At 38.3% G+C, this 13,259-nt stretch overlaps 1 protein-coding gene across 1 annotated transcript; it reads left to right on the top strand.

Annotated features, from left to right (window-relative positions):
- Window positions 1-3,068: 3,068 nt before the first annotated feature.
- Window positions 3,069-12,238, top strand: LOC142160233 (claudin-10-like). Its single transcript, XM_075215171.1, has 5 exons — window positions 3,069-3,288; window positions 6,716-6,877; window positions 7,947-8,028; window positions 8,102-8,209; window positions 12,112-12,238. Exons 1-5 carry the CDS (start codon window positions 3,069-3,071, stop codon window positions 12,236-12,238), a joined length of 699 nt encoding a protein of 232 aa, XP_075071272.1.
- Window positions 12,239-13,259: the final 1,021 nt, after the last annotated feature.

The following is a 13,259-nucleotide window of genomic DNA, read 5'->3' as shown; positions in this document are numbered from 1 at the left end:
TGTTACACAGAGGGGAGGGGAGAATGTGCTGTTACACAGAGGAGAGGGGAGAATGTGCTGTTACACAGAGGAGAGGGGAGGATGTGTTTCCACACAGAAGAGAGGGGAGAATGTGCTGTTGCACAGAGGAGAGGGGAGGATGTGCTGTTACACAGAGGAGAGGGGAGGATGTGCTGCTGCTACACAGAGGATATAGGAGAATGTGCTGCTACACAGAGGATAAGGGAGAATGTGCTGCTGCTACACAGAGGAGAGGGCAGAATGTGCTGCTGCACAATATTCTTTAATCACACATTCTCCAACAAAAACAAAAAAGTAGAATTGATCAACAATTATTCCAAATATAACTATTCACCTCTACAAAGCGTGTTTGAGCAAACCATGCAGTGTCAAAGTAAAGCGATAGTGCTTTAAAACAGGCACACGTGAATATTTCTTCTGCCCACAAAAAGCAATACTTTCAATTTTTCAAAGGTTTCATGGCCACTTCAGCAAATTAAACAAAAAATAAGACATAATGGTTAACTATCCTCCATACAGCACAATCCAAAAAAAGAAACAAATTGCATGCACAAAAATATATGAAGTTTAGGCCTTTCAAACAAACCATTCCTCCTTTGGATTTCCCTTTATTTTGTTCTACTCGTCTCATCTCTGCAGTAAATCCCAGCTGAAGAAAAGTCAGAGCAAGATCGCTACTAGAGCAGTACTTTAGTAAATGTATACGTAAGATAGAATAGATGGGCTTATATAAAACAACGTAAAATTCCAGTTAAAAACATTAAAACTTATATCACCCAATGGTGAAATAAGTCTTTTACCCGGACTTTGATCAATGTGATAACATAAAGACAGACTCCAGCGGTCAGTTGTTGTCTATGTCCTGGGTCCAATCTTCAAGTCATGGGACCTTCCACCACACTTATTCACCAACACATTTCGATATACAAAATTTCTCAAAAGATTTGTATACTATGTACGATAATTGTATACTGGAAAGTTTTTGTTGAAAAGTAAATATGTCTACATATAGTTATATTCATACATGTATTATATATAGGGCCTGATTCACTAAGGCACACAAAATGAATGTAAATTGCATTGTTTTTAAAATGTTTGTAAATCACGCATACTAACGTCCGTATTCAGCTAGGAGCAGATCTGAAGATACGTCTCTTGTTGAATACGGGTAAAGATACGCTCTCCTCTAAGAGACAATACACTGCAGGATATGTCCAATACATATGTGTAATATAAAGTCCTAAAAGGACGCACAGAAAAATAAAAGTATTCAATGATTGTTACCTGTTAATAATATAGTCATTAATGACAAAACATTTTTCCCCCCATAAAATACATTTATTGGAATGTCATGAATGCATGCTGTAAATAAAAAATTCCTGATTGCAAACACATGCTCTAGCATGTCTACACAGCTGTCATCACTAGTAATTGGCACACCTGACCAGTGGCTGGTGCAAATGATATGACAGAAAACCCAGTATCGTTGAGATGCCCAAAGCATAAAATTGGGTACTGGTGCATGTGCTTGAGCTTGGCACGACCTTACTGCACATTTGATGTGCATACATCTGTCCCCTCCCTGTTCCGCCCATGAAATAATATGCTGTAGTAAGGGTCGCTAGAAGATGACTTGGATGATATATAGTCCAGTTCTGGGCATATGCAGAGCGATTTTAGGCAATCATAGTGTTATTCTGGTGAATTCAGTGAGAGTGCCACAATTTTAACCATTTTGTTTATTTCCAAAGTAAGTTTAAAATATACCTTTTAGGATACATTCAACTCAAAATCCTTCCTTAGAAATGTTACTGCACCCGTATAGTTTTGTGTTTGTGTTTAATTTGTTTACAATAATGTTTCATTATTATCCTAACAGACAATATTTTAAGCCTATTTGTTCCTACTTGAAAGATGAGTAGAGGTTCAGGATTTAACAAACACCTGCATTTCTTTCCCACCCTTACAGCGGTATCTTCCATGCCAAACTTTCTACATAGAGAGAGTTTAAGAAAGGACCTAATTTATTATTCTGACAGGTTTGAGTTACAAGTCTTACTAGTCGTTAATTAACTCGTTAATGTGCCTATTCTGGGTTCATTAGCCGACAGGAATCCATAAAAACAATTTATTTGACTACTGAGGTGGAGGTGTTTAACCCTAACCCACATCAGACTGTCAAGTATATGCTAATGTATAGCCACAAATCTATATCTGGATTTAATATAGAATATAGGTTCCCTTTGTACTCGTGACGATGGTCAATCATGACTCATTACTATACTTAATATAAATTGCCATAATTACAAAAAGTTTTTGCATTAGTCACTGCATAATATACATTCATGCTGTAGGCTTTCATGTATTGTTGAAAGACTTTGTAACATACACTGTTATATATGAACACTATGTAAGGAGACCAGCCAGACCTTACCTTGATCACATGGTGCTATAAGAATGGATGCAACTCACTTGTAACCAACCCGATATCGAAGCATCCAGTATGGGTAATGAAGGAAGTCTTGTTGCTTTAGCAATATATATATATATAACAATGGAGTGGATTGAGTGGTGTCTGTCTGACAGACGAATCAATATCCAGTAACTTCACAGTGTCTAATTTTTACATTTAGTCGAATAATCGTCATTTCAGATGTCAGACTAGGCGGGACCCTTATATATAAGGCTCATTAGAACAAGAACTATGTGAGAAACTTTAAACACAAACATAAGTTAGAGGGGGTGAAGAAACAACATAAATGCTTTACCAATTGACTAGAACAGAAGTGAATTAATTAGGGAGGGACATCTCAGGAACAAGGTGGGATTTTCCTGCCCATAAAACTCATGGAGTACTATTTCCAGGAGTTACTGTAGCATTCTAAAGGGCTTTCTCTGTTGCAATCTATAACAGCCTCCTTTCTTCTTTCTTATTCCTTCATCTTTTGTAACGTTTCTCCATTTCTACCTGGTTTCAGCTTCTACTTTTCTCAGCTTTATTTTGCCAACATTTCAATATTTGGTCAAGAGAATAATCTGGTCTCAGTATGTCTCACATGGCGTCTGAGATTATTGCCTTTCTGCTGGCGGTCTCAGGCTGGGTTTTGGTTTGTTCTACGTTACCCACTGATTACTGGAAGGTCTCTTCCATTGACGGAACTGTAATCACCACAGCAACCTTCTGGTCCAACCTATGGAAGACGTGTGTTACTGACTCAACTGGGGTGTCCAACTGTAAAGACTTTCCCTCCATGTTAGCCTTGGAAGGTAGGAAACCATGAGATTCAAATATTTTGAAGGTTAGAAACTACTCTACGATAGTACAAATGGAGACAATGTAACAGCAATAAGCAATAAAACAAATGCAAATCTGTATATTGCATAGAGCTAAAAGAGCAAAGAGTAGCATACATTGGGTATTAATTAATTATAACATACAATACTACCTTATATTGAAATTACAAAAAACTATTCTTTGAAATGTAGCTGACCAAGTCTTTCACTGGTCCATTCATTAAGTATTAATTACTTCACCTTCTCGTAGCAATTATAGTTCAAGTTGTTGGCGTTTTGTGAGTAGATAAAAGCCAATTACAAAGATATGCTCAGTCGTTAGTGGCATCAATATATGGCTTATATATGTGTATTATGCCAACATTTGATTACAGAATGTATTGTAAATCTTTAATCTTAATCTTTATTTTTGTTATTCGACCTTATTAACAATGCTTAATTACTTCTCAAATTATTTGAATCCGTTATCATCGGGACCAGTCTTTACTACTTATTTCCACTTTCTCCTTGTTTTTAGCTTTGCTTTTACCACTCAGATTGAAGTAACTGTTAATATAAAATGAGAAGAGAAAAAAATGCAAAAAGTTTTTTAAAAAAATTCACAAGTGTATAATGCAGCATAGGTCAAAGTGCATTGTTGGCACATTGTATTTTTTATGTTTTCTGTGTTCCAAATGAAAATAAAAACGTATAAAAAAGTGATTGTATTTCACAGCTAAAAGACACAGATCTACCCCTAGGGGGTAAATGTATCGAGCTGAGAATTTTTCGGCGGGTTTGAAAAACCAATCAGATTCTAGCTATCATTTATTTAGTACATACTATAAAATAATAGCTAGAATCTGATTGGTTGCTATAGGCAACATCTCCAGTTTTCAAACTCGCTGAAAAACTCTCAGCTTGATACATTTACCCTCTAGGCGCTTTCTCTGACTAATAAGTTCTCACAAGTCCCCTCGGCTCTTTCCGCTTACACTAGGGCCTCAGTGCAGTCAGAAGATAGCCGTGTACACTCATCTTCTGACTGCATTTTCACACATCCACAATAATGATTCTACTAATTTTGAAAGAATGATTATCAAGTATTGCAGTTGTCTTTTTCAAACCACACCTGGTGATATTGCAGCATGTGTAACCACCTAAGGGGGCTATTTATCAAGCCTAAAAGCTAAGTACAGTTTAGACAAATTTAAGGATGAAAAGCTAAGAGCTAAGAAAGGACTAAAGCAGGAGATATCAGGACTATGGACATGGGTGGGCCGATGGCTGCACATGCGTAGTACAGACCACTGTCATATGCAAGAGACAAAAAGAAGTGTCAATTGGGCACAGTCATTGCCGGGACAGTCTCTTATGGGATGCGCTCTCCTGACATCACTGTAATGGTGAAATTCTCTGTTGGGTCATCTGTTATCACTGCAAATAGCAGTGATATAACATGTTACTTAATGTGGTAAAAACTTGGGTATTGTTAAATAGTCCTCTAAGAGAGTCACTCTGAATACTTCCATCAATCTCTATTACCAGGAGTCTGAACTCTCCTATCTTTTATTATAGAGATATCATCATTATCACCATTTATTTATAAGGCGCCACTGATTCCGCAACGCTGTACAGAGAACTCATTCACATCAGTCCCTGCCCCATTGGAGCTTACACTCTAAATTCCCTAACACACAGAGAGAGAGAGAGATTAGGGTCAATTTTAATAGCAGCCAATTAACCTATCAGTATGCTTTTGGAGTGTGGGAGGAAACCAGAGCACCTGGAGGAAACCCACGCAAACACGGGGAGAACATACAAACTCCACACAGATAAGGCCATGGTCGGGAAGTGAACTCATGACCCCAGTGCTGTGAGAGATATGTAGATATGGGCTAATAACAGTCATGAATCTAACTTATGTCCAAACAATCAACTTGTCCTATCATGTAGCCAGGGACAGCAACAGCTATGAGCTGGAACGGTGATCACCTGAGAAACTTAATGAGCTGGGAGAGAACAGATATGATCAGCAGGTGGTTTAGTGGTTAGCACTACTGCCTCACAGTTGAGGTCATGAGTTCAATACCGAACCATTGCCTTATCTGTGTGGAGTTTGTAGGTTCTCCCCGTGGGTCTTTGTGTGGGTTTCCTCTGGGTGCTACGGTTTCCTCCCACAGTCCAAAAAACCCACTAGTAGGTTAATTGGCTGCTGACAATATTAACCCTAGTATCTGTGTGTTAAGGAATTTACACTGTAAGCTCCAATGGGGCAGGGACTGAAAAATATTCTCTGTACAGCGCTGTGGAATTGGTGGCGCTGTATAAATAGAAAATGATGATCTAAGGAGCGATACCTATGCTATATAGCAATAGTTTATAATGCTGTGACCTCTTCCCCACAACCAACTTTCACACAGACATCTGATATCTGACCTTGTAAAGTACAATGCTCAGTAATTGTTAAGGGCCTCAGAAAGTTCCTCAGCGCAATAACTATATTATGAACATACATTTTATAATGCTCAATACAACATTATTGAATTGAAATAACAAAGCCACTAAAGGCTTAAAGTTTAGAAACACTTAGAAGTTTCATTGAAGGAATCGCATGTAGTTATGTGAAATGCAACGTACCCAATAAGTGTTTGTGTTCTAGAGTCCCAGAAATTAATGAACCATTTTATGAGTTTGTTAATGACTAACTCTGGCAAACATTATTGTTTTATCTTCCTACTGTTTCAGCTTCTTCCTAACTACTGGAGTAACGAGTTTCTAATTGTAGGGAGGGAAGACTTAAAGGAGAAACATGACTCGAAGGGGCATATTCAATTGTCTGTGGTTTCCGCCGCGGAAAAACTATTACCGGTATTACGGTAATAGTAAGCCGGATTTCAGCTTGCGGCTCCCTGAGCCGCGAGCTGAAATCCACCAAGAAAAGTACTGTTATACCGGTATTTACGCGCACTATTACCGTAATGACAGTAATAGTGAGCGGGGCGCGTCACTTTTTGCTGTAACGCCAACAACTGAATATGCCCCAAAATATTTGTAGTGTACATGGGTTTGTTTCCACTTTACTTTCTGTAAACCTTCACGAAGCATTCTGCACTTGGAAACCTATTTTTCTGTATGTTTGTATTAATTACTTCTGTATGAATGGGTGCCGCCATATTGGATGTTGGACGATATAGAAAGAATTATCCAACAAATAATCCAATAAGCTAGTGCCCCTAAGGGCCAAAATGGCTGTGAAAATTATAGAATATTTGCCAGGCTGTACCAAGCAATACATTTTGGTTTATTAAGCCATAGTATAAAATGTCATATAATTGAAAGAAATGGGTTCATGACTACAGTTGACAAAATGACTTGTGCACATCACAGGTATTTTAGCAAGATGTCATCTGCATTTCAGGATATATCCAAGCCTGCCGTGGTTTGCTAATAGCTGCTGTCAGCCTGGGTTTTTTTGGCTCGATCTTTGCTCTCGTTGGGATGAAGTGCACCAAGATTGGAGGCTCCGAACACACAAAAGTGAAAATCACTTGTGCCTCTGGCTTGCTGTACATTGTGAGTGGTGAGTGTGCCACAACGCGTTTCACAATGCTGAATTGTTTAAAGAAAACGGAAAAAAGAGTAATTTGGTCTAGGTCACATGGGTCGGAAAGCCCGTTTTAGCAATAGGGCTGGGCTGGATGGCAGTGTCTATATAAGTGACAGTGCCCAATAAACCTTATTAGAAAGAGGGGAATTTTCTCTTCTAAAGGGTTACATGGTTGATGTGATCTCAATATGTTATAATCATAATATAATACATGTCCTCATATTAAAATCTAAAAAAAGGAAAATAAAATAAAAAATGTAAATTGAATTTAATTTTACTTCCACAGCAAACATTATCCTTAGACATAACTCAAGCCTAAACATTAGCTACATTTTTAGCTAAAAATTTACACCTCTTAAAGTGTTACCTGAAACCAAACATGAAAAACATCCTAAACATATTTCCAAACACAAATCCGTACAGTAAATTTTCCTCAAATATTTATCTGTTTCTGATTATCTCTCATCTAATAATACTTAATTCAAAAGAAAGTGAATACATTATTTATTTCTGTGTTGTATTGCTGCCTTATTAACATTTGGTGGGCTCTTATTTGTCAATAGACCACAAGTTACTCCTCCAGGCCGCTACAATCTAATGCTCAATTAGGATTCCATTTTAAATGAAAAATGTAAAACAAAAATCTATTCATAAAAAGATAAAATAAACATTACTTGTAATGAAAAGTGCTAAATGCTTATAATGAAAATGAAGTGTTTTCTCAGAGCTTTTTAGAAAATGTATCCAGCTACCTGAATGACACAATGAAGCACAGTAAAAATCATTCCCTCAAGTGAATTATAGTCATGACAAAGATGTAACTATCCTAGTAGCAGGGGTGCAGTTGTTAAGAGATCTGAAGATGAAGGCGGCCCGCATCCCTGTCAAAACCCAATGTGTATGTGTGAGTTTTTCAATATTGGGTGGTTCATGGGAGCCCTTGAAAACTTTTGCAATAGTGCCCACAAATGACTAAGTACACACCTGCATGTCATGTATGTTTATATATCCACAACGCATAACGCATTTATATTTGTTCCAGGTCTGTGTGCCATGGCTGGAGTGTCCCTTTATGCTCACCGAATAACCTCAGAATTCTTTGATCCATCATTCCTGGAGCAGAAGTAAGTACTGAACAATGAGATAGGGAAACATAGCAAAAGGGTTTTTCTTTTAAAGCATTATTCTTCCAAACAGGTATGAACTAGGAGCTGCACTGTTTATTGGATGGGGAGGATCATCTATTACCATCATCGGAGGTTCTATTCTCTGCTTCTCTTTGAATGACAGTATCAAAGGACCAAGGTATACAAAATCTCAGTGTATGAAAATCTCAATATCTGGAGCATAGCAGCAAAAAATTGGTCCCTGTGCAGAAATCATATGGGGAACCCTACATGACTGTGCAGACTAAACTAGAGCCTCATTAACAGCCCAATTGACAGCCACATTACATACGTTGGAAGCTATGTTATACAGACCCCATTGCATAAAGCCCACTTTGCAGAGACCCCTGTCGTTTTCTGTTTATTTTTTAATCACATCCTCTCCACCAAGATTGTTGGAGCGCAGGTGTGTTTCTGTGTTAAAAAAGAAACCAAACTCTATTCCTGCAGATTATACCTGCAAGTTTCCCACAAAGGAATATATTTTGCTAGATGTTCAGTGAATCAGAGCTGGCTGCATATGGCTGTGTATCCTGTACCTGGTTCAGCTCCAGTTCAGTAAACAGTGAATAGGTGAGACTCTGGATTAATCAATAATATGGACAGGTGTTCACAAATATCTTTAAAATCTAGGAACCAGCTCCAAAACGTAAGACCTGCCATAGGTTGAATCATATCTGTGTTAAAGCAATATCAGTTGGGATTATAAACCCCTAGAACCATTTTCTCGAGGTCTTCACCTATAACAGCCCGCTTTTTTAAAAGTACTCGGTTGCCCCCAGATCTTAACTGGTGGCAGCAGCGGTTTATTAAACACAGTATTGCTGGTGGAGTGCACATGACAAGGAAGGAGGGAGCAGATAACAGCAAGAACCGCAGGGTACAGTCTGAAATAGTAAGGTCAGGACAGGCTGAGTTCTGCAGCCATATCAAACGACAAGCTGAGGTCAGGGCTGGCTGCAGTCCATAGAATAATCGGTAGGACAGGCTGAGGCCAGGACTGGCAAAGTTCATGGATAAATCCAGTTATCAGGTCAAGATCAGGAAATCCAGGGAACAGGCTGTGGTCAAGGGCAGGAGAAAGCAGCTAAATCTCATTTACAGTTCAGGTCACAACAATAAGTCCATCCAGATCAGTTCGCACAGCACACTATAAACTATCAGCAGCACAGGTGATAGACAGGAAGGGGTTTAAATATACTGATGGACCAATGAAAGGAGCCCAGCTCGATTAGCTGCACCTAGTGCAGAGGGCACTAATAAGAACGATATGCTAGGCAGCTGCTGCAGCTGGACGCCGGTGGAGGAAGGCTAAAACGCTGGTTGCCATTGCTCGTGAGGAGACACCTGGCGATAGGTCTGAGAAACCGTTTACCTGCTGCTGTTATTAACTATATAATACCAGGTATAAAATTCTGAACCATATCATGTGCTAAGTAAAAGAAGCTAAACTATATTTGGTACTTAGTATAAGGAGCTAACCTGTGCCTGCTACAACATTGAGTCATATCTTATGTCAAGTATATAATATGCAGAAACATATCTGGTGCTTAGTATAATATGCAGAGACATATCGGGTACTTAGCATAATATGCAGAGCCATATCTAGTGCTTAGTATAATATGCAGAGACATATCTGGTGCTTTGTATAATATGCAGAGCCATTTCTGGTGCTTAGTATAATATGCAGAGCCATATCATGTGCTTAGTATAATATGCAGAGCCATATCATGTGCTTAGTATAATATGCAGAGCCATATCAGGTGCTTAGTATAATATACAGAGCCATATCTGGTGCTTTGCATAATATGCAGAGCCATATCTGGTGCTTTGTATAATATGCAGAGCCATATCTGGTGCTTTGTATAATATGCAGAGCCATATCTGGTGCTTAATATAATATGCAGAGCCACATCTGGTGCTTAGTATAATATGCAGAGCCATATATGGTGCTTAGTATAATATGCAGAGCCATATCTGGTGCTTAGTATAATATGCAGAGCCATAATTGGTGCTTAATATAATATGCAGAGCCATATCTGGTGCTTAGTATAATATGCAGAGCCATATGTGGTGCTTAGTAAAATATTCAGAGCCATATTTGTTGCCAAAAATAATCTGCAAAGCAATATCTTGTAACAAGACTAATTTATAGGGCCATAACTGGTGCCATGGTACTTTACAAATCCATATGTGGTACCAAGTATAATATGCATTTCTAGTGCTAAGTGTAATATGCAGAGCCATACCTCATGTCAACTTTCAGTTCTTCCTCCCTTTATTCAGCAAGCTCCTTTACCAAGCTGACTATTAGCAAGTCTGTAAATTATGTCAATTGGCAATGAAGAACAGCAAACACCGATACATTATCAAGAATAAAACATCCAATCCTCCTTGTGGCATTTAAAGCTTCCCATGCACACTACAATATTTCGGAAGTAAGACAATTCGCCAATTGTGTCATATATAGTTCACAATGTTTTCTGCAACTGATCTGGCCTTACAGCCAGAACACTATAGGGCATATTCGATTCCGCACGGCTGCGCATATAAAACATCAATACGGTAGCACAATATCACGGATTTCTGTGCGCACCCCAGGGGTGCGCACAGAAATCCACGATGTTGCGGTACCGGGCCCCGTGCGGACGCGCGTAATCGCGGCTGCGAATCGGAATTGAATATGCCCCTATATGTCCACATGTCCTTCAATTTGGTCACCAGAATGTGTGGCTATATTGGAAATTGATCCTACCACCAGCTCTTGGAACAAGCAGCCGGATAACATTGTTTATGGCCAATTTGAGATAAACTCTAAGCTACCATATACCAATAAATGGCATTAATTTGCTGTAATTCAAGAAGATTATGAAATTGTCGACAGGTTACTCAAATCACACCTATAATGCACATTAGTGCATTTCTTTAACACAGTAGATAGATATATCGGATGGAACAAACCTGCTCAAATGCAGGTCAAGCATGCTACACTGTAAATCTATAAGCACAAGTAAACACAAGTGAACGTATAAGCTATAAACTTATTTTTATTTCAAATAGTCTGCAGATTACTATCTTACTGCCCGTATAGAGACCTTCAGACAATTGCCTTGGAACAACTTTTTATAGAAAGTCCATTTCAGATTATTGGATCAGTAGGCGAGAATACAAATCTTCCCCAGTCAGGTAGTCCCAATCTCAGCTTGGCTAACAGGCAAGGAAAATATCACATATTAGGGACAATACCATGAAACATTTTCTGTTAAATAAGGACCAGACTAGGGGAAGTGTCTTTTGAAGCAAAACTAAGTAATGTTAATCATTCCTAGGGAAGAGTGACTTCAGTGGTCAGAAAGCAGCACATTCTACCATTAATAGAAAAACACAAAATTCTCCTCACTGACCACATAATTATTCAGGCTTCATAATTTACAATTGATTCTGGTTTGTGGGTTTATTGTGTGCTTCATATGCAATAATAATATTAAAGCTTCTGCATAAGAGTCTGGAACATGATTTTGGTTGGAACAATGAGCCAAGTTTCACATACGCCTTTGATTTCATATAGGCAATTTTTGTTTTTCAACTCAAAAGATTTTTATTAAAATTTCCAAGGTTAAAAAAAATAAAAGGAATACAAAGATGCACACAGCTCAAATGACAGACAAATGTGTCGGTTACACTAAACAAAAATCGCATAAAAAAAAAAAATCACAAGAATCCAAAATCCATAAAGATCGGGGTGGACAACAACCTAAAGGAAAGAGGTGGGGAGGGGGAGGAGACGTTACCGGGAGCAGCCTGAGAAGGGAGGTTAGTGGATTGCAATAGGGCCCTTTGCTTGGGCGGCCCAAAGAAAGTGGCATGGGCCCTAACTGGACCTAGAAGGCGAGACCGCAGCCGTATAGGTAGCGTAATAGTCAGACCAGGCGAACCAATTCATCATGGGGGAGAACACTGATGTGGAATCATTGAAACCGATGGTTTCATATAGGCAATTGTTTAAAAAAAAAAACACACAAACATATTTCTTTTTTACAGGATCCCCTATTCTTATAATGGAGTAACATCTGTGAAGTCAGCTCGTACAAACCTCCAAGGCCACAACAATAGTCGCAATGCACAGAGGGGACTGCCGAGACACTTTGACAAGAATGCCTATGTGTGACCGATATATACAATGACTCTACAATAAGCAAAGCTGGAAATCCTCCATTCTGTTTATCCAACTCACTAGCCAGAGAGCATAAAACCCCCCAGTTCAGATGTTTGCCCCCTATGTGCTAGATGTATGTCAGGCACTATCCCAACTTCTACCAAAACTAACAAGGACTCTTAATAAAATAAAAAATATGATATTGATCCATTTTTACTGAGACAAGACATCTGACCGCTACATAACATGAAGCAGTTACTAAATGAAGAATGAATATTCTTTACTTGATGTCCTAATTAAGAAGAGACTCACACCATGTCATTGACAGAATGTATGAGCGGTCAGATTTATGAGTAGATTAATGGAGAACTCAAGTAATCCAAAAAACAGTAATATATGAAGCAAGAAAATACAAGTGGTAAAGATCAAACTAATACTTTGCTATAAACTCCGATATGCTCAGCGCACGATATACCTGTATTCAGCATTCACCTAATCAAAGTTCTAAAGGCAGGTATGTAGACTATGGGAGTTTATACTGATTTTTATATTTTATCTGCTTCTGATATTAAATAATAACACAATTCAAGGTTATACTAATTGTACTGTAATAAAGCTATTTTTTTTTTAATGGTCTGATCATTTTCTTTTAAAAGCCTGAACTAGCGGGGATGTTTAATTCAGTTTTTGTTAAAGCTATGTGTAAAGTAATTGTGAGTTCAAAGTACAGGTTTTAAGGAAAGAAGATTACACTCCAAAGTGATTGATGAACATACTGTATATTTAAATGAAGGGTTGAACATCAAGTATATTTAAAGGAAGGCTTCCTACTAAATAATTTAACAGCCTGCTTTAAATCATGCATCAGCCTGTATGTAACCTTTATGAACTGCTCATCCAACGGATGACTGCATCAATGACAATTTGGCTTTTATGTGTGTGGACAAATTGGCAACAGATATGGTGATTCAATAGCCGTGAAGAACCACTAGATGGCAGTGTTTATATAACATCTTAAAGATGTTTGATGTTG

Source organism: Mixophyes fleayi, chromosome 6, assembly GCF_038048845.1.
Source record: "Mixophyes fleayi isolate aMixFle1 chromosome 6, aMixFle1.hap1, whole genome shotgun sequence".
Taxonomy (NCBI): Eukaryota; Metazoa; Chordata; class Amphibia; order Anura; family Limnodynastidae; genus Mixophyes; species Mixophyes fleayi.
Note: the sequence above shows the minus strand (reverse complement) of the source record. Positions and strands in the feature narration are given on the sequence as shown.